This window comes from Salmo salar, chromosome ssa23, assembly GCF_905237065.1.
Source record: "Salmo salar chromosome ssa23, Ssal_v3.1, whole genome shotgun sequence".
Taxonomy (NCBI): domain Eukaryota; kingdom Metazoa; phylum Chordata; class Actinopteri; order Salmoniformes; family Salmonidae; genus Salmo; species Salmo salar.
In genome coordinates, this window is record NC_059464.1 from 46,547,711 (window position 1) to 46,570,709 (window position 22,999).

Here is a 22,999-nt window from a genome sequence, read left to right on the forward strand (position 1 = left end):
GTCTCTCTTCTTTCTCTCTCTCCCCTCTCTCTGCCTCTCTCTCTCGCTCTCTCTCCCCTCTCTCTGCCTCTCTCTCTCGCTCTCTCTCCCCTCTCTCTGCCTCTTTCTCTCGCTCTCCCTCCCCTCTCTGCCTCTCTCTCGCTCTCCCTCCCCTCTCTCTACCTCTCTCTTCTTTCTCTACCTCCCCTCTCTCTACCTCTTTCTTCTTTCTCTTCCTCCCTCCATCTCTCTTGCTCTCTCTCCCTCCCTCCATCTCTCTCGCTCTCTCTCTCTCCCTCCCCTCTCTCTCACTCTCCCTCTATCTCTCTCTCGCTCCCTCTCTTTCCATCTCTTTCTCGCTCCCTCTCCTTCCATCTCTCTCTATCTCTCACTTTCTCTCATTGTTACAGGGTCTGCGGTGAACCTAACCCTTGTCACGCCAGAGAAAGCCATCAAACTAGCAGCAAATGACTTCTTCAGACAATACCTCTCCAAGGATGGGTAAGATGTGATGACTAAGACACACGAACACACACACACGAACAGAGAGAAAGAGAGGTCTCGGAGCCAATACAATCCCTGACACGTTGGGCTGTCTGTTTCACTGTGTCTTCGTTCCAAATGGTACCCTATTCCCTTTATAGTGCACTTCTTTTGACCTGATCCCTATAGGCCCTGGTACAAAGTAGTGCACTAAATAAGGAATAGTGTACAATTTGGAACACATTCTGTTTCTTTGATTGGTTTTCTACTTTAACTTTCTGCTTTAGTGTCACGTCCTGACAATAGAAGCTTTTATTTTCTATGGTAGAGTAGGTCAGGGCGTGACGGGGTTGAGTCTAGTTTCGATTTTCTATGTTGTCATGTTCTTGTTTCTGTATTTCTATGTTTTTTGGGGGGGAGATGATCTCCAATTAGAGGCAGCTGATCATCGTTGTCTCTAATTGGAGATCATACTTACATTTACATTTTACATTTTAGTCATATAGCAGACACTCTTATCCAGAGTGACTTACAGTAGTGAATACATACATTTCATTTCATGCATTTTTTTTATATATTTTTTTGTACTGGCCCCCCGTGGGAATCGAACCCACAACCCTGGCGTTGCACACACCATGCTGGCATTGCAAACACCATGCTCTACCAACTGAGCCACAGGGATACTTAAGTAGTTGTTTTTCCCACTTGGGGTGTGGGAGATTGTTTTTGAGTTAGTGTATGTTGCACCTCTTCGTCTCGGTTTGTTGTTTTTGTTCATTAGTTTATTTGTATATCTTGCATAGTTTCACAGTGAAAATAAGATGTGGAACAAAACACACGCTGCACTTTGGTCCCATTCTTCAGACAGCCGTGACAGAATCTCCCACCACCAACAGACCAAGCAGCGTGGTCAGGAGGACTGGACCTGGGAGGAAATCCTGGATGGGGCAGGACCCTGGACAAGGCCCGGGGAGTATCGCCGTCCAAAGGAGGAGATTGAAGCAGCGAGAGCAGAACGGCGATATTACGAGGCGTTATACCATCAAGGCAAGCAGGCGGAGACAGCGAGAGAGGAATGGCGACAATACGAGGAACTAGCACGGCAACGACGGAAGCCCGAGAGGCAGCTCCAAAATAAATTGCTGGGGGGGGGGGCACACGGGGAGTTTGGTGGATTCAGGTTTGGGACCTGAGCCAACTCCTCGTGCTTACCGTGGAGAGCTGAGGGGTGAACCAGAGCCAGTCAGGGAGACGAGTGAGGAACTCGACGCAAGATTCCGGAGAGAGGTGTTAGCATTGAGAGCGCTGCAGAGCGGGCGTGCTGAGGAGCGTGACACCAGTTCGGTGTCATATGCACCAGTTTCACGCATCAGGCTCCAGTGCGCCTGCCCAGTCCGAGGTGTCCTGTTCCTGCTCCCCGCATTCGCCCTGAGGTGCGTGTTACCAGTCTGGCGCCACCTGTGCCACGCATCAAACCTCCTGAGACGGCCCGCAGTCCGGAGCCTCCTGAGACGGCCCGCAGTCCGGAGCCTCCTGAGACGGCCCGCAGTCCGGAGCCTCCTGAGACGGCCCGCAGTCCGGAGCCTCCTGAGACGGCCCGCAGTCCGGAGCCTCCAGCGGCGGCCCGCAGTCCGGAGCGTCCAGCGGCGGCCCGCAGTCTGGAGCCTACAGCGGTCCGCTGTCCACGGTCTGGTTCCTCCCACGACGATCCACAGTCCGGTGACACAAAAGCGGAGGGATCGGCGGGAGAAGCGGGGGCTACGCCCCGAACCGGAGCCGCCTCCTATGATGCTGGATTTGCAGGAGGAGTCGGTTCGTTGTCTTGCACCCGAGCCGCCTCCTATGCTGGCGGATAAGCAGGATGAGAGGGTTCTTCATCCTGCACCAGAGCTGCCACCGACATTAGACACCCACCCTAACCCTCCCTTTTTTGTTACATTTTTTGTTAGATGTTTTTGCTTTCGGAGTCCGCACCTTTGGGGGGGGGTACTGTCACGTCCTGGCCATAGAAGCTTTTATTTTCTATGGTAGAGCAGGTCAGGGCGTGACGGGGTTGTGTCTAGTTTAGATTTTCTATGTTGTCATGTTCTTGTTTCTGTATTTCTATGTTTTTTTGGGGGGGGGTGATCTCCAATTAGAGGCAGCTGGTCATCGTTGTCTCTAATTGGAGATCATACTTTTGTTGTTTTTCCCACTTGGGGTGTGGGAGATTGTTTTTGAGTTAGTGTATGATGCACCTCTTCGTCACGGTTTGTTGTTTTTGTTCATTAGTTTATTTGTATATCTTGCATAGTTTCACAGAGAAAATAAGATGTGGAACAAAACACACGCTGCACTTTGGTCCCGTTCTACAGACAGTCGTGACATTTAGTTAATCCTTCAATATACTGACAGCAAGGATTAGACATATACATTGTTGCTTACTATCCTATCTCTGTCCAACTACTGGAAAACCATCTGGAAAATGACTGGAAAACCATCTGGAAAACGACTGGAAATCCATCTGGAAAACGACTGGAAAACGACTGGAAAACTACTGAAAAACGACTGGAAATCCATCTGGAAAACTACTGGAAAACGACTGGAAAACTACTGAAAAACCATCTCTGTCAAACTACTGAAAAACCATCTGAAAAACCATCTCTGTCAAACTACTGGAAAACTATTGGAAAACCATCTGGAAAACTACTGGAAAACTACTGAAAAACCATCTGGAAAACTACTGGAAAACTACTGAAAAACCATCTGGAAAACTACTGAAAAACCATCTCTGTCAAACTACTGGAAAAGTACTGAAAAAAACATCTCTGTCAAACTACCGGAAAACCATCTGTCAAACTACTGGAAAACCATCTCTGTCAAACTACTGGAAAATGACTGGAAAACTACTGAAAAACCATCTCTGTCTAAATACTGGAAAACGACTGGAAAACCATTTTCTTAAAAAATATATATTTCACCTTTATTTAACCAGGTAGGCCAGTTGAGAACAAGTTCTCATTTACAACTGCGATTTTTGCAATTCGTTCCAGTCATTGGCAGCAGAGAACTGGAAGGAAAGGAGGCCAAAGCAGATGTTGGCTTTGGGGATGACCAGTGAGATATACCTGCTGGACGCGTGCTACGGGTGGGTGTTGTTATCGTGACCAGTGAGCTGTGATAAGGCGGAGCTTTACCTATCATAGACTTATAGATGACCTGGAGCCAGTGGGTCTGGCGACGAATATGTAGCGAGGGCCAGGCAGGCAGCGAACGGTTGAAAAGCATGCATTTGGTTTTACTAGCGTTTAAGAGCAGTTGGAGGCCACGGAAGGAGTGTTGTATGGCATCGAAGCTCATTTGGAGGTTAGTTAACCCCTGGTCGGGACGGACATCTAGCGAAAAATCCTATCGCCATTAGCGTAACAAAATTTAATATATATATTTTTTCAAATATAGGACTATGTTATATCGTTTTATAGATACAACTCTCCTGAATCGAACCACGTTGTCCGATTTCAAAAAGGCTTTACAGCAAAAGCAAAACATTAGATTATGTTAGAGGAGTATATCGTAAAAGTAGCCACATAGCCATTTTCCGACCAACCACATGCATCACAAATAACCAAAAAACAGCTAAATGCAGCACTAACCTTTGACAATCTTCATCAGATGACACACCTAGGACATCATGTTACACAATACATGCATTCTTTTGGACGATAAAGTTCATATTTATATATAAAAACAGCATTTTACATCGGCGTGTGACGTTGACTAACTATTTTCCCTCAAATGCATCCGGTGAAACAGCGCTACAATTTACTAAATTACTATTCGAAAACATTTTTAAAATGTAATATTGTCATTCTAAGATTTATAGATGAATATCTCTTGAAAGCACCTGTAATGCCAGATTTAAAAATAACTTTACTGGGTAATCACACTTTGCGATAAAAGGGGATGCGATACTCAGAAAAATAGGCTACCGTTACAGGTCAGCGCCATCTTGGAACAATCGCATATCAAATCTACTCTTGTATACTATTGTCAATAATCCCTTACCTTTGATTATCTTTATCAGAAAGCACTTCCAGGAATCCCAGGTCCACAACAAATGTATTTTCGTTCGAAAAAGTTAATCCTTTACATCCCAATAGCTTGTTCTTGTTAGCGCGTTCTGAAGGCTGCTCCAAAACTTCCGTCGGCTGCGGGACTTCTCTCTCAACAAAATGCATTTTTTTAAAATTTAGGTTCGTTCAAACATGTCAAACGTTGTATAACATACATCTTTAGGGCCTTTTTCAACCAGAGCTCCAATAAGATTCAAGGGGGACGATTGCATTGTGTTTCAAAACGTTTCGAAAGGGGAGGGTAGCCAGGGGCGCCGGCCCTCTCCGTGTGACCACGTTCCACTGCGTCTCATTCATTCAGTTTTCACAGTAGAAGGCTCAAATCACTTTGTAAAGACGGGGGACATCTAGTGGAAGCAATAGGAAGTGCTCAATGAACCATTGCTCATGGTGTGATTTATAGGCAGGGTGCTGAAGTTGAGTCCGCAATTCAGAATTCCACATCCTGTTACGATCGGTCTCGGGGTTTTGACTGCCATATGAGTTCTGTTATACTCACAGACACCATTCAAACAGTTTTAGAAACTTTAGGGTATTTTCTATCCACAAGTATTAATTATATGCATATCCTAGCTTCTGAGTTTGAGTAGGAGGCCGTTTAAAATGGGCACAAATTTTTTTCAAAAATCGCTGTAGCGCCCCCTATCCTAGGCGACCGTCAAGAGGTTAACACAGTGTCCAAAGCAGGGCCAGATGTATACAGAATGGTGTCGTCTGCATAGAGGTGGAACAGGGAATCACCCGCAGCAAGAGCGACATCATTGATATATACAGAGAAAAGAGTTGGCCCGAGAATTGAACCCTGTGGTACCCCCATAGAGACTGCCAGAGGTCCGGACAACAGGCCCTCCGATTTAACACACCGAACTCTATCTGCAAAGTAGTTGGTGAACCAGGCGAGGCAGTCATTTGAGAAACCAAGGCTATTGAGTCTGCTGATAAGAATACGGTGATTGACAGAGTCGAAAGCCTTGGCCAGGTCGATGAATATGGCTGCACAGTAATGTCTTTTATCGATAGCGGTTATGATATCGTTTAGTACTGTCACAATGGGTGGCTTGTGGATTCCGAAGAGTCAGGCGCAGGAGACAGAAAGATTCCGTTAATGAATTTAATAAAAATATCCACACGGAAAATATGCAAGGTATGGAGTGCAAGGTGTGCAAAAGTAACGCACCACCCTTAAAAGAACGTAACCAGGGACGCAGCCCAAAAGGAATAGAGTAACTCCAAAATATACAGAACCACATGAAAAACACACCCTGACAAACGAACAATCCTGCACAAACAACAAACCTAACTAACTAGCCTAAATACCCCTCCCCACTAACAACTAACACAAAACAGGTGCGCAACTAACCTAGGCCTAACTAACAGAACGTGAAACATAAATCGATGGCAGCTAGTAGGCCGGCGACGACGACCGTCGAGCGCCGCCCGGGCGAGGACACCTTCCGTAGGTGTCGTGACAAGTACCTTAAGCATGGCAGAGGTGCACCCATGACCAGCTCGGAAACTGGATTGCACAGCAGAGAAGGTACGGTGGGATTCGAAATGGTCACTGATCTGTTTATTAACTTGGCTTTCGAAGACTTTTGAAAGGCAGGGCAGGATGGATATAGGTCTATAGCAATTTGGGTCTAGAGTGTCACCCCCTTTGAAGAGGGGGATGACCACGGCAGCTTTCCAATCTTTAGGGATCTCGGACGGCACGAAAGAGAGGTTGTGCAGACTGGTAATAGGGGTTGCAACAATGGCGGCGGATAGTTTTAGAAAGAAAGTCAAACTACTGGAAAACTACTTGAAAACCATCTCTGTCAAACTACTGGAAAACCATCTCTGTCAAACTACTGGAAAACTATCACTGTCAAACTACTGGAAAACTACTTGAAAACCATCTCTGTCAAACTACTGGAAAACCATCTCTGTCAAACTCCTGGAAAACCATCTCTGTCAAACTACTGGAAAACTATCACTGTCAAACTACTGGAAAACTATCACTGTCAAACTACTGGAAAACTACTTGAAAACCATCTCTGTCAAACTACTGGAAAACCATCTCTGTCAAACTACTGGAAAACCATCTGTCAAACTGCTGGAAAACCATCTCTGTCAAACTCCTGGAAAACCATCTCTGTCAAACTACTGGAAAACTATCACTGTCAAACTACTGGAAAACTATCACTGTCAAACTACTGGAAAACTACTTGAAAACCATCTCTGTCAAACTACTCTGAAAACCATCTCTGTCAAACTACTGGAAAACCATCTCTGTCAAACTGCTGGAAAACCATCTCTGGAAAAAAAACTGAAAAAACATATTTGGAAAAATACTGTAAAAATATCTCTGGAAAACTATAATATATATATATATATATATATATATATATATATATATATATATATATATATATATATATATAAAACTATAAAACGAACTACTTTTCTTTTTATCCCACTGTATCTCTGTCAAACTACTTTAAAACTATCTCTGGGCTAGGGGTTTCTATCCTTTCTTTGGAAAACTACTGGAAAACTATCCCATTTTATCTCTGGAAAATCAATAATTTGTCAAAATAAGGAAAAGTAGAGCATGTGAGAGCAGACCACTATCACATGACAAATATCAATACTGCACATCTGTTGTTACTGAGGCCACTATCCCCCGCTGCTCTGTCCAATGGTGTGTCCGATGGTATGTGTGTGTGTGTGTGTGTGTGTGTGTGTGTGTGTGTGTGTGTGTGTGTGTGTGTGTGTGTGTGTGTGTGTGTGTGTGTGTGTGTGTGTGTGTGTGTGTGTGAGTGTGTGTGCGTGCGTGCGTGGGTGAAATTGAATATGTTTCTAGTGCATCTATCTATCTATCTCTGTCTCTATGATGACACACACCGCACACACACACACACACCGCACAGACACTGGACCACGGCTGAGCAGGCAAACGATTGACTGTGAATTATTACCCAGTCTGCTGACTGTTAGGCCATCTTGTAAATGATTCATGGTATCTCTCTGTTCAGTTTTCCAAACGTTTGTTTCATTGGTCACAGATCAGCTACAAAACTTAGACACAGTGACATGTGATGTCTTCCTTTTGTTATGACAGGAGGCTGATTTCTCTCTCTCAATCAATCACATTTAGTTATAAAGCCCTTTTTACATCAGCCAATGTCACAAAGTGCTTATCTTTTGCACCCTCTATAACCACTGTGATAATTATTTGACCCTACTGGTCATTTATGAAGGTTTGAACATCTTGAAGAATGATCTGGCCTTAATGGCCATGTGGTCTTATAATCTCCACCCGGCACAGACAGAAGAGGACTGGCCACCCCTCATAGCCTGGTTCCTCTCTAGGTTTCTTCCTAGGTTCTTGCCTTTCTAGGGAGTTTTTCCAAGCCACCGTCCTTCTACATCTGCATTGCTTGCTGTTTGGGGTTTTAGGTTGGGTTTCTGTACAGCACTTTGATATCTGCTGATGTAAAAAGGGCTTTATAAACACATTTGATTTCTATGCTATGTTTCTATGTTTTCTATGCTATTCCCTTACAAAAAAAGATATCAAGCTATCTGTATAAGCACCCTCTAAATGTCAGTTGGCTCGAGAGAGAGAGTCAGTCAGTCATCACAGTTGCTGTATGATTCTCAAGCATATATATATTAATGTCAAGCATATATATATTAATGTCAAGCATATATATATTAATGTCAAGCATATATATATTAATGTCAAGCATATATATATTAATGCCCTTTTCTTTTGTTTATTTCTCTCCCCTTCTGTCTGTCTGTCTGTCTGTCTGTCTGTCTGTCTGTCTGTCTGTCTGTCTGTCTGTCTGTCTGTCTGTCTGTCTGTCTGTCTGTCTGTCTGTCTGTCTGTCTGTCTGTCTGTCTGTCTGTCTGTCTGTCTGTCTGTCTTACTGTCTGTCTGTCTGTCTGTCCCCCCCCCCCTCTCTCTCTGTCTTTCTCTCTCTTTTTCTCTCTCTCCTCTCTCTCTCTCTCTCTCTCTGTCTCTCTCCAGTCAGAAGCTCACCCTGGTCAAAGAGATGCTGGCGGGGTGTGGGGCAGGTACATGTCAGGTGAGTGGGTGGTGGGCAGGTACATGTCAGGTGAGTGGGTGGTGGGCAGGTAGAGTGGGTGGTGGGCAGGTAGAGTGGGTGGTGGGCAGGTAGAGTGGGTGGTAGGCAAGTAGAGTGGGTGGTAGGCAAGTAGAGTGGGTGGTGGGCAGGTATATGTCAGGTGAGTGGGTGGTGGGCAGGTAGAGTGGGTGGTGGGCAGGTACATGTCAGGTGAGTGGGTGGTGGACAGGTACATGTCAGGTAGAGTGGGTGGTGGGCAGGTACATGTCAGGTGAGTGGGTGGTGGACAGGTACATGTCAGGTAGAGTGGGTGGTGGGCAGGTACATTTCAGGTGAGTGGGTGGTGGGCAGGTAGAGTGGGTGGTGGGCAGGTGCATGTCAGGTGAGTGGGTGGTGCGCAGGTAGAGTGGGTGGTGGACAGGTACATGTCAGGTGAGTGGGTGGTGGGCAGGTAGAGTGGGTGGTGGGCAGGTACATGTCAGGTGAGTGGGTGGTGGACAGGTACATGTCAGGTAGAGTGGGTGGTGGGCAGGTACATGTCAGGTGAGTGGGTGGTGGACAGGTACATGTCAGGTAGAGTGGGTGGTGGGCAGGTACATTTCAGGTGAGTGGGTGGTGGGCAGGTAGAGTGGGTGGTGGGCAGGTGCATGTCAGGTGAGTGGGTGGTGCGCAGGTAGAGTGGGTGGTGGACAGGTACATGTCAGGTGAGTGGGTGGTGGGCAGGTAGAGTGGGTGGTGGGCAGGTACATGTCAGGTGAGTGGGTGGTGGACAGGTACATGTCAGGTAGAGTGGGTGGTGGGCAGGTAGAGTGGGTGGTGGGCAGGTACATGTCAGGTGAGTGGGTGGTGGGCAGGTACATGTCAGGTGAGTGGGTGGTGGACAGGTACATGTCAGGTAGAGTGGGTGGTGGACAGGTACATGTCAGGTGAGTGGGTGGTGAGCAGGTGCATGTCAGGTGAGTGGGTGGTGCGCAGGTAGAGTGGGTGGTGGACAGGTACATGTCAGGTAGAGTGGGTGGTGGGCAGGTACAAGTCAGGTGAGTGGGTGGTGGACAGGTACATGTCAGGTAGAGTGGGTGGTGGACAGGTACATGTCAGGTGAGTGGGTGGTGGGCAGGTAGAGTGGGTGGTGGGCAGGTGCATGTCAGGTGAGTGGGTGGTGCGCAGGTAGAGTGGGTGGTGGACAGGTACATGTCAGGTGAGTGGGTGGTGGGTGCAGGGCAGGTACACACACACACACACACACACACACACACACACACACACACACACACACACACACACACACACACACACACACCTCTGTCTCATTCTCAGTCACTCTGTACCCAGCCACCCACACACTCCTCAGTCTCAGTCACTCTGTACCCAGCCACACACACAGCCCCATTGGCTATCAGCTGTTGTCTTCTCTAGCTCTCACTAAACTGGTCTCTCTAATGGACTGATATGAAAATAATACAGCCTTCTTAGACGTTGTCTAATGGTCGCCATGTTGTTTCTCAGGTGTTGGTACAGATTGTTCATTCAACTGTAAAAGGTTTTGATTCATGATAATGTACAGTAACAGGTCTCCACAACATAACCACTATGTCTAGTCTAGTCTAGGTCTCCACAACATAACCACTATGTCTAGTCTAGTCTAGGTCTCCACAACATAACCACTATGTCTAGTCTAGTCTAGGTCTCCACAACATAACCACTATGTCTAGTCTAGTCTAGGTCTCCACAACATAACCCCTATGTCTAGTCTAGGTCTCCACAACATAACCACTATGTCTAGTCTAGTCTAGGTCTCCACAACATAACCCCTATGTCTAGTCTAGGTCTCCACAACATAACCACTATGTCTAGTCTAGTCTAGGTCTCCACAACATAACCCCTATGTCTAGTCTAGGTCTCCACAACATAACCACTATGTCTAGTCTAGTCTAGGTCTCCACAACATAACCCCTATGTCTAGTCTAGGTCTCCACAACATAACCACTATGTCTAGTCTAGTCTAGGTCTCCACAACATAACCACTATGTCTAGTCTAGTCTAGGTCTCCACAACATAACCACTATGTCTAGTCTAGTCTAGGTCTCCACAACATAACCACTATGTCTAGTCTAGTCTAGGTCTCCACAACATAACCACTATGTCTAGTCTAGTCTAGGTCTCCACAACATAACCACTATGTCTAGTCTAGTCTAGGTCTCCACAACATAACCACTATGTCTAGTCTAGGTCTATACAACATAACCACTATGTCTAGTCTAGTCTAGGTCTCCACAACATAACCACTATGTCTAGTCTAGGTCTATACAACATAACCACTATGTCTAGTCTAGTCTAGGTCTCCACAACATAACCACTATGTCTAGTCTAGTCTAGGTCTCCACAACATAACCACTATGTCTAGTCTAGGTCTATACAACATAACCACTATGTCTAGTCTAGTCTAGGTCTCCACAACATAACCACTATGTCTAGTCTAGGTCTATACAACATAACCACTATGTCTAGTCTAGTCTAGGTCTCCACAACATAACCACTATGTCTAGTCTAGTCTAGTCTAGGTCTCCACAACATAACCACTATGTCTAGTCTAGTCTAGGTCTCTACAACATAACCACTATGTCTAGTCTAGTCTAGGTCTCCACAACATAACCACTATGTCTAGTCTAGTCTAGGTCTCTACAACATAACCACTATGTCTAGTCTAGTCTAGGTCTCCACAACATAACCACTATGTCTAGTCTAGGTCTCTACAACATAACCACTTTGTCTAGTCTAGGTCTCCACAACATAACCACTATGTCTAGTCTAGGTCTCTACAACATAACCACTATGTCTAGTCAAGGTCTCTACAACATAACCACTATGTAGAGTCTAGGTCTATACAACATAACCACTATGTCTAGTCTAGGTCTATACATTATGTTGTCTGCAGCTTCTATGAAGGTCAGAGATCTCTGGCATGTCATCATTAAGGATATAAGGAAGTTAGCAACACAGCAGGTGACCAACTATTCACTAGTCTTCCTGGCTGGACAGAGACTGTGGGAAGAGATTAAAGAATTCACTAGTCTTCCTGGCCGGACAGAGACTGTGGGAAGAGATTAAAGAATTCACTAGTCTTCCTGGCCGGACAGAGACTGTGGGAAGAGATTAAAGAATTCACTAGTCTTCCTGGCCGGACAGAGACTGTGGGAAGAGATTAAAGAATTCACTAGTCTTCCTGGCCGGACAGAGACTGTGGGAAGAGATTAAAGAATTCACTAGTCTTCCTGGCCAGACAGAGACTGTGGGAAGAGATTAAAGAATTCACTAGTCTTCCTGGCCGGACAGAGACTGTGGGAAGAGATTAACGTAGTTCAGCTGTACTAGAGTTATCAACCAGATAAGCCATTTCAGGTCATTGGACCATGAGCACAGTGTGTATGTGTGTGCGTTTGTACGTGTGTGTGTGTGTGTGTGCGTGGGTGCGTAGTATGTGTGAGAAAGGGAAAGCGTGAGTGTGTGTGTCTCTCTGTGTTAGTGTAGTAGTCAACCTGTAGTCCATAAGGACATAGGCAGGTAGCTCAGTACAGCCCAGGGAACGGTTGATTTCAATTAGGAGCAGTACCAACTGGCCATCTCACCTTTAAATCCCATTATCCAGTTACTACAGCCTGGATTACACAGGGAAAACAAGAGTGGATATTAGTTAATGCTATCCGTAGTGTGGTCTAGCTCCTGCACTTATTGGTAACACAAATAGGAGTTAGTCAGTTGCTAGCTATTAGCTATTAGCTAGCTTCTGGACCTATCGGTTACACTGCGGAGTTGCTAATACTAGCTATTAGCTGTAAGGAGGTTGAATGTCTTTGCTATTAGCATGATTTCATAGCCTCATTGTAAAATAGACGATAACTGTAACCAATGGTGTAGTGGTGCTCTATCTTACACAGCGTCTGGAGTAATGAAGGCCTATCTATCCCCTAGAACAGCATTTCACAAAGTCGGTCCTCGGGACCCCAAGCGGTGCATGTTTTGGGTTTTTGCCCTTAGTACTACACAGCTGATTAAAATAAGTAAAGCTTGATGATTGGTTGATTTATATAAATCGGCTGTGTAGTACTAAGGCAAACAAATTCGAGTTCCAGGAAACGCTGCCCTTAGAAAATATCCTATTTATAAATCAAGTAGGAGCTAGTGAGTTGATAGCTATTCGGCTATAGAAAGGTTTTATGTCCTTACTATAAGATAACTAATGTAGCTAGACTTTTAACCAGTGCTCTAGTGCTAATGTAGACTTTTAACTAGTGCTCTAGTGCTAATGTAGCTAGACTTTTAACCAGTGCTCTAGTGTTAAAAGTAGCGAGGCTACATACAGACACTACAAGTTGCCATTTCCTGCTGTGAGGGACATTTCCTGCTACAACCGGATGGTCAATTAAGCTCCTACACCTTTACCTATCTCCCAGAAAATATCCCACCCATGGTTATAACACCTTATCAAATGTTGCTGTCAGATATTTTCATTTTCTGTTTGTTTATTATCACAGGTTATCGTCACGACTCCTATGGAGATGTTGAAGATTCAGCTTCAAGATGCTGGGAGAATTGGTAAGAGATTTAGAGATGGAGGAGAATCTGTAGGAGATTTAAAGGGATGGAGGAGAATCTGTATGAGATTTAGAGAGATGGAGGAGAATCTGTAAGAGATTTAGAGAGATGGAGGAGAATCTGTTAGAGATTAAGAGATGGAGGAGAATCTGTAAGAGATTTAGAGAGATGGAGGAGAATCTGTTCGAGATTAAGAGATGGAGGAGAATCTGTAAGAGATTTAGAGATGGAGGAGAATCTGTTAGAGATTAAGAGATGGAGGAGAATCTGTAAGAGATTTGGAGAGATGGAGGAGAATCTGTAAGAGATTTAGAGAGATGGAGGAGAATCTGTAAGAGATTTGGAGAGATGGAGGAGAATCTGTAAGAGATTGAGAGAGATGGAGGAGAATCTGTAAGAGATTTAGAGAGATGGAGGAGAATCTGTAAGAGATTTAGAGGGATGGAGGAGAATCTGTAAGAGATTTAGAGAGATGGAGGAGAATCTGTAAGAGATTTAGAGGGATGGAGGAGAATCTGTAGGAGATTTAGAGATGGAGGAGAATCTGTAAGATATTTAGATGGAATGAGGAGAATCTGAAAGATATTTAGATGGAATGAGGAGAATCTGTAAGATATTTAGAGATGGAGGAGAATCTGTAAGAGATTTAGAGATGGAGGAGAATCTGTAAGAGATTTAGAGATGGAGGAGAATCTGTAAGAGATTTAGAGATGGAGGAGAATCTGTAGGAGATTTAGATGGAATGAGGAGAATCTGTAAGATATTTAGATGGAATGAGGAGAATCTGTAAAAGATTTAGATTATGAGACAGATGGATCAGTAAAATGGAGAGATGGCTGATATGGAGGGAGGAACAAAGAAGATCCTGAGCAGAGATAGTTTTGAGGAATCTCCATTGGAATCGTATTACGTTGCCCTTGCATCGTCAATGGGCCGTGAAGTGCATTCTGGGCGATTCTGGGACAAGGAGAGCACTCCTTCAAGGAGTGAATGGGAGTCGGAGTACACGTCCTGATAATCCGTCTGGCCCTGCGGCCTTGTGAATATTGACCTGTTTAAAGGTCTTACTCAAATCGGCTATGGCGAATATCCCTAAGGGATTTTAGAAACTTAAAATAAGGGCTGTGTTTCGTGATGTTTTGATAACCGTGTAAATCTCTCTCGGGCAAGGTGACTTTTATCAATATATTCGGCTCTATTTACTCTCAGATTCGAAAATGCAAATTAGCACCGAGGTACAGTAGACTTCATCCAATACTACAAATCCCAGCATGCTCCTGCACGTCATCTCTAGCTGACATCTTTGCTAACGGGTATTGTGTCAATTTAAAACTTGCATATGACAGTTCACAGAATTGTCCATTCAAAGAAATGTTGTCAATTTATTCATTACAACATTTAGCTATAATTAGTTAATCCAGCAATTCTTACCTTTGCCTCGATTTGTCATTTTCATCCGGATCATCATGGCATTTGTAGTTCTTTATGATAGCCACATTAGCAGCTAATTAGCGTTTCATTTTTTTTTCTGGGGGGGGGGGGAATACAGGCAAATATATTGATAAAAGTCACCTTGTCAGAGAGAGATTTACACGGATATCAAAACATCACGCCAGGGTAAAAACACAGCCCTCATATTAAGTGTTTCTAAAATCCCCTGTGGGGATTCCTCTCTCCAACTTTCTGTAATATTTCAAAAATATGGATAAATGCTGCCCTCGTGTGGTCAATAATGGAATCACATAGGCTGTTCCCCTTCTTGTAACAACCCTTATAAAGACTTATCATCTCATAATAATCTTGCCAAAATAAATACCAGCAAACTAGTTAGATAGATATATAGATAGATAGATAGATAGATAGAGATAGATACTATTTCCCACAGCGAGAACAATTTAACACCATGCTGCCCCCCCCCCCCACCCGCAGAGGCCCAGAGGAAGCTGATGCCTGAGACAGTAGTACCAGGGACCGTGCCGACAAAGTCCCCCACCGCCATGCAGCTGACCAGGGAACTACTGAAAGAGAAGGGCATCGCTGGGCTGTACAAGGGCCTAGGGGCCACACTGCTCAGGTAGGGCTCTATACAAGGACCTGGGGGCCACACTGCTCAGGTAGGGCTCTATACAAGGGCCTGGGGGCCACACTGCTCAGGTAGGGCTCTATACAAGGACCTGGGGGCCACACTGCTCAGGTAGGGCTCTATACAAGGGCCTAGGGGCCACACTGCTCAGGTAGGGCTCTATACAAGGACCTGGGGGCCACACTGCTCAGGTAGGGCTCTATACAATGACCTGGGGGCCACACTGCTCAGGTAGGGCTCTATACAAGGACCTGGGGGGGGACACTGCTCAGGTAGGGCTCTATACAAGGACCTGGGGGGGGACACTGCTCAGGTAGGGCTCTATACAAGGACCTGGGGGCCACACTGCTCTGATACACTGCATGACACCATTTAGAAACATACACTGCTCTGACCACCAAGCACTACACCACTCTAGACTCTAGCATTGTCTTAACTTGGTTCTTTACCTCCTCTCTCCTTGCCTCCTTTCTCCTTGCCTCCTCAACATGCTTTGGAGGAGAAGGTCCAAGGCGAAGTGACCTTGGAACTTCTCCTCCAGGATGTTTTGAGAAGGGGTCGAGGAAAGAGGACGCAAGGAATCAAGGAAATATAACTACAGTCTATCTATAGAGACACAGACACAATGCTCTGTCCTCTGAGATTTGACAAAATTATCAATTCTACTCTGCTGATTTCTAATTATCTCATTCCACTACCTCCCCTCCACTACCTCCATCCCCCTCCACTACCTCCCCTCCACTCTTCTCTTCTCAGGGATGTTCCATTCTCCATCATCTACTTCCCTCTGTTTGCCAACCTGAACACCCTGGGGAAGAGAGGAGCGCAGGGCCCCGCCCCGTTCTATGTGTCATTCCTGGCAGGCTGTCTGGCTGGCAGCACGGCCGCTGTGGCTGTCAACCCTGTAGATGGTGAGACATAATATTATAATATCCAGTATATAATTAGTAATACTGTAGTAATATAGGCTGGCAGCACGGCCGCTGTGGCTGTCAACCCTGTAGATGGTGAGACATGGGACTTGCTTTAGATCACTTCTTATGAGACCCTAGAATGTCGTACAATAAGTCTTATACTATGTTCTGTATTTAGTCTGGATCTTACACCAATCATATGTTCTTAGTTGCGTTAGTGTGTGTTTTGTTGTGTTAACATGGTGTTGTTGTGTATTTACAGTGATTAAGACCAGAATCCAGTCTATGAACAGGGGGAGTACAGAGGAAACGTACAGTGGGGTGACTGATTGTATCAGGTAACCTCCATCGCACCAACAGATATCTTAACCAGGCTAGTTTACAACATATCTTAACCAGGCTAGTTTTACAACGTATCTTAACCAGGCTAGTTTTACAACGTATCTTAACCAGGCTAGTTTTACAACATATCTTAACTAGGCTAGTTTACAACATATCTTAACCAGGCTAGTTTACAACATATCTTAACCAGGCTAGTTTACAACATATCTTAACTAGGCTAGTTTTACAACATATCTTAACTAGGCTAGTTTACAACATATCTTAACCAGGCTAGTTTACAACATATCTTAACTAGGCTAGTTTACAACATATCTTAACCAGGCTAGTTTACAACATATCTTAACCAGGCTAGTTTACAACATATCTTAACTAGGCTAGTTTTACAACATATCTTAACTAGGCTAGTTTTACAACATATCTTAACTAGGCTAGTTTACAACATATCTTAACCAGGCTAGTTTACAACATATCTTAACCAGGCTAGTTTACAACATATCTTAACTAGGCTAGTTTTACAACATATCTTAACTAGGCTAGTTTTACAACATATCTTAACTAGGCTAGTTTACAACATATCTTAACTAGGCTAGTTTACAACATATCTTAACTAGGCTAGTTTACAACATATCTTAACTAGGCTAGTTTACAACATATCTTAACCAGGCTAGTTTACAACATATCTTAACCAGGCTAGTTTACAACATATCTTAACTAGGCTAGTTTTACAACATATCTTAACTAGGCTAGTTTACAACATATCTTAACTAGGCTAGTTTTACAACATATCTTAACTAGGCTAGTTTTACAACATATCTTAACTAGGCTAGTTTACAACATATCTTAACTAGGCTAGTTTTACAACATATCTTAACTAGGCTAGTTTTACAACATATCTTAACTAGGCTAGTTTACAACATATCTTAACTAGGCTAGTTGATCTTGATCCCTGAAAGGATCTTTGTCAGATGAAGATTTTTTCAAGGATTTAAATGTTTTACTTTTTTATGCTCATCATCCCCTACATATGAGAAGTGCATGGTGGCTCTTCAGGTTTTCTCTCTCAGAATCACCTGGGATAAATTTAGTTTTAACTTTAGTTTTCACTATGGTTTTAACTTTAGTTTTCACTATGGTTTTAACTTTAGTTTTAACTATGGTTTTAACTATGGTTTTCACTATGGTTTTAACTTTAGTTTTAACTATGGTTTTAACTATGGTTTTAACTTTAGTTTTAACATTAGTTTTCACTATGGTTTTAACTTTAGTTTTAACTATGGTTTTAACTATGGTTTTAACTATGGTTTTAACTTTAGTTTTAACATTAGTTTTCACTATGGTTTTAACTTTAGTTTTCACTATGGTTTTAACTTTAGTTGTAACTATGGTTTTAACTTTAGTTTTCACTATGTTTTTAACTTTAGTTTGAACTATGGTTTTAACTTTAGTTTGAACTTTAGTTTCAACTATGGTTTTAACTTTAGTTTTAACTTTAATTCTAACTATAGTTTTAACTATGGTTTTAACTATAGTTTTAACTATGTTTTTAACTTTAGTTTTAACTATGGTTTTAACTTTAGTTTTAACTATGGTTTTAGTTTTAACTTTAATTCTAACTATAGTTTTAACTATGGTTTTAACTATAGTTTTAACCTGTTGGGGATAGGGGGCAGTATTTGCAAAATGTTATTAGCATGCTGTTACATAGTACTTGGGTAATTGCATTTTAATTGCATAGCAATAAGCTGAGAGTTTTTTTGTTGTAATTACTGTATACGAGGAATAGCGACTGCTCCTTATTCCACTTATTTAATGACTCCATTATGATACAATTATAAAGCAATTTCCAAACTCCTATGTAACAATGTTGCTACTGTAATAATCACAAAGTTACTGGACATGTAGATGAGAACTGGATGTTAAATGTTACTGGGTTACCTTAGGTCAGTCATTATGAAAATATACAGTGGGGGGGAAAAGTATTTGATCCCCTGCTGATTTTGTACGTTTGCCCACTTACAAAGAAATGATCAGTCAATAATTTTAATAGTAGGTTTATTTGAACAGTGAGAGACAGAATAACAACAAAAAAATCCAGAAAAACGCATGTCAAAAATGTTATAAAATTATTTGCATTTTAATGAGGGAAGTAAGTATTTGACCCCTCTGCAAAACATGACTTAGTACTTGGTGGCAAAACCCTTGTTGGCAATCACAGAGGTCAGACGTTTCTTGTAGTTGGTCACCAGGTTTGCACACACCTCAGGAGGGATTTTGTCCCACTCCTCTTTGCAGATCTTCTCCAAGTCATCAAGGTTTCGAGGCTGATGTTTGGCAACTCGAACCTTCAGCTCCCTCCACAGATTTTCTATGAGATTAAGGTCTGGAGACTGGCTAGGCCACTCCAGGACCTTAATGTGCTTCTTCTTGAGCCACTCCTTTGTTGCCTTGGCCGTGTGTTTTAGGTCATTGTCATGCTGGAATACCCATCCACGACCCATTTTCAATGCCCTGGCTGAGGGAAGGAGGTTCTCACCCAAGATTTGACGGTACATGGCCCCGTCCATCGTCCCTTTGATGCGGTGAAGTTGTCCTGTCACCTTAGCAGAAAAACACCCCCAAAGCATAATGTTTCCACCTCCATGTTTGACGGTGGAGATGGTATTCTTGGGTTCATAGGCAGCATTCCTCCTCCTCCAAACACGGCGAGTTGAGTTGATGTCAAAGAGCTCCATTTTGGTCTCATCTGACCACAACACTTTCACCCAGTTGTCCTCTGAGTCATTCAGATGTTCATTGGCAAACTTTAGACTAGCATGTATATGTATTCTTGAGCAGGGGGACCTTGCGGGCGCTGCAGGATTTCAGTCCTTCACGGCGTAGTGTGTTACCAATTGTTTTCTTGGTGACTATGGTCCCAGCTGCCTTGAGATCATTGACAAGATCCTCTCGTGTAGTTCTGGGCTGATTCCTCAACGTTGTCATGATCAGTGCAACTCCACGAGGTGAGATCTTGCATGGAGCCCCAGGCCGAGGGATATTGACAGTTCTTTTGTGTTTCTTCCATTTGCGAATAATCGCACCAAATGTTGTCACCTTCTCACCAAGCTGCTTAGCGATGGTCTTGTAGCCCATTCCAGCCCTGTGTAGGTCTATAACCTTGTCCCTGACATCCTTGGAGAGCTCTTTGGTCTTGGCCATGGTGGAGAGTTTGGAATCTGATTGATTGATTGCTTCTGTGGACAGGTGTCTTTTTTACAGGTAACAAGCTGCGGTTAGGAGCACTCCCATTAAGAGTGTGCTCCTAATCTCAGCTCGTTACCTGTATAAAAGACACCTGGGAGCCAGAAATCTTTCTGATTGAGAGGGGGTCAAATACTTATTTCCCTCGTTAAAATGCAAATCAATTTATAACATCTTTGACATGCGTTTTTCTGGATTTTTTGTTGTTGTTATTGTCTCTCACTGTTCAAATAAACCTACCATTCAAATTATAGACTGATAATTTCTTTGTAAGTGGGAAACGTACAAAATCAGCAGGGGATCATTAGCAGCTGTGGTGCATTGCCATATTCAATTAAAACACACCATTAGTAACGAGGTAAAACTATTCACTGATGTCTTGTTGCTAATCTATGTTGCCCGTGTCTCTCCTCTCTTCTCTTCCATCAGTAAAATCCTGAAGAACGAGGGTCCCTCAGCGTTCCTGAAGGGGGCGTACTGCCGTGCCCTGGTCATCGCACCCTTATTTGGTATCGCCCAGGTGGTCTACTTCTTCGGCGCGGGAGAATACATCCTCAGCTTCCTGCCTGGCAACTAAGTGACAAAGAACATCAACCATTCAGATCTCTGCCTTTCCCTCCTCCCTTACAAAATCACAACTACATCATGCACGGACCACACACCGCTAGGATCCAGTCCCCTCTAGGATCCAGTCACCTCTAGGATCCAGTCCCTGCTAGGATCCAGTCCCTGCTAGGATCCAGTCCCCTCTAGGATCTAGTCCCCTCTAGGATCCAGTCCCCTCTAGGATCCAGTCCCCTCTAGGATCCAGTCACCTCTAGGATCCAGTCCCCTCTAGGATCCAGTCCCCTCTAGGATCCAGTCACCTCTAGGATCCAGTCCCCGCTAGGATCCAGTCCCCTCTAGGATCTAGTCCCCTCTAGGATCCAGTCCCCTCTAGGATCCAGTCACCTCTAGGATCCAGTCCCCTCTAGGATCCAGTCCCCTCTAGGATCCAGTCCCCGCTAGGATCCAGTCCCCTCTAGGATCCAGTCCCCTCTAGGATCCAGTCCCCGCTAGGATCCAGTCCCCTCTAGGATCCAGTCCCCGCTAGGATCTAGTCCCGTCTAGGATCCAGTCCCTGCTAGGATCCAGTCCCTGCTAGGATCCAGTCACCTCTAGGATCCAGTCCCTGCTAGGATCCAGTCCCCTCTAGAATCCAGTCCCTGCTAGGATCCAGTCACCTCTAGGATCCAGTCCCCACAACGTTTGCCTACATTGATGTGACCCAACTCTCTGCCTCTCTTTCCCTCACAACTACATCGATAGGATCCAGGAGATCACCTGTCATCACAAAAAAATAAGGTTTTGATCACATCCAACAATTTGGGATTTATTTATTTGACCCTCTAGAGGTGAACAAGTTGCGTATAGCCTCTTTCAGTGTCCCTATTGTGTTGAATGTAATATTACGGTTGTGAGCACACTAACAAGAACACTAGGATGTTGACTGCCAAACTGTCAACACAAGATTCCAGTGGAAATGAAGCCACAAATATCAAGTTTTTAAATTACGTTGTTGTTTTTTGATTTCATTTTTGATTTATTTTGGTTGTAAATGTGGCCGTGGTTACAGGGTAACCCTTTTGTGTGCGTAGGGTGCTGCAGTTTTACAAGCAGCTATATCGCAAGTTAGTCCTTTCTGTCAGTACAGCCATAGCAGCAGAATGGTCACATGATGACATCTGTTGCCTATTAATCACATTTAACAACATATCTCGTAATAATATAAGTAGTAAAAAAAATGGTTGATCCTAATGAAGAAGGATTTAATGAGTTCTCAAGAAGACACAGGATCAGTTAGATAGATTACCAAGCATGCTCTATTTAACCCTGTACACTTGTGGCAATTGGCCTATGTGGATAGGGCTAAATTAAAATGATTCTTTTTTTTTTTACAGAAGAAATATGAAAAGCATAACGATGGTAGCAATTGAAAGGGAACAGTTTAGAGATAATAAAATGATTAGACCGAAGGTGGGGACACAACAGTTCACCTTATACAAGACTGAATCCAAACACTACACTTGATTTGATGTGTATTTTACATTTACTGTACTTTTCACCCCATTTGTTGATAAGGACATCTGAAAATACTCTGGATACATTCAGTAACACGATCAGATTATTCCTGGAAAATGTGGGGTAGATACAACATAAGACAGAACAATGACATGGGTTTGAGTGAGAGCACTAACTGGTGTCTCCAAGTGGACACACACTCCTCTCCAAAGTGTGCACAGTTCCTCAGCAATTTCAATGCACTTTTATGACTCAAAGAAGAGTCTTCAACTATAAGGTACCTTTTTTCTTTGAGCTCTCCTCGCTGTGCCGTTGTTAAACTAGAGCAAACACACTTGTAGTTGAACACAACCCTGCATCCCGTCATCACACAATTACTGTTGTTGTTTATGCAATCCCAAAAATGTCCATTTATAAATCGCAATCTGGGTCAGGAGGGCATGATTTGAAGGCTTGTTCTATTGCCAACGTGACTAGCTAAGTTATAAAATATGATATTACAGTGTTGGGCTTTCAACAAGGCAGTTCAGGGAAACACATCATTATTTAGTTGCATAGAAAGAAGTAATGAAAGCATTTAGGTGTGTGTTCCACGGCAGATTGTCTTCACAATAGACAAACATAGGCTCATTCTGTTCAGAACAACCCAGGGTATGACCCCATGTCATCTTGGAGCTGTACATTTAAACATAGTGATCGCTGTATATGACATCAGTTTTCTGATTTGGAAATGTGAAGTGCATATTTGGGACTCAGGTGTTTGGCTTGCTTGTATGACATCAAAGCGATATTTATTATTAATCGTCAACGTCTCATCTTTCAAAATACACAGAGTCGTCTTCATTTACAGCATTTCCCCTCACTCAGACAACAACAAATGTGCAAAATCTACCCAATTAGCAGGAGGGATGGGGGACAACTTGTTGTTGCGAGGTGCTCAAGTTCAGAACGGCTGTCAGTCAAAACCCCATACAGCACCGTTGAAGCACAGAGCCAGAGCTCTGATGTCACGAATAGGATGTTACTGTACAGCCATTGTGTTCCAATTTAGGCATTTATCGGTGCCCAAATCTGCCATTTTTCAACCCGTATACGGGTACGTGTGTAAAGGGCTAC

The 22,999-nt window shown here is 43.7% G+C and overlaps 1 protein-coding gene across 1 annotated transcript in view; it reads left to right on the forward strand.

The window, feature by feature from the left end:
• The window catches only part of LOC106584780 (mitochondrial glutamate carrier 1), a 35,872-nt gene extending 13,146 nt beyond the window's left edge, over positions 1-22,726 (forward strand). The window contains exons 5-11 of the mRNA XM_045706074.1: positions 390-480; positions 8,593-8,650; positions 13,183-13,243; positions 15,173-15,317; positions 16,083-16,237; positions 16,503-16,578; positions 20,252-22,726. Of these exons, the coding sequence (XP_045562030.1) occupies positions 390-480; positions 8,593-8,650; positions 13,183-13,243; positions 15,173-15,317; positions 16,083-16,237; positions 16,503-16,578; positions 20,252-20,399 (734 nt within the window). The 3' untranslated portion in view covers positions 20,400-22,726. The remainder of the gene's footprint in view (positions 1-389; positions 481-8,592; positions 8,651-13,182; positions 13,244-15,172; positions 15,318-16,082; positions 16,238-16,502; positions 16,579-20,251) is intronic.
• The last annotated feature ends 273 nt before the right edge of the window (positions 22,727-22,999 follow it).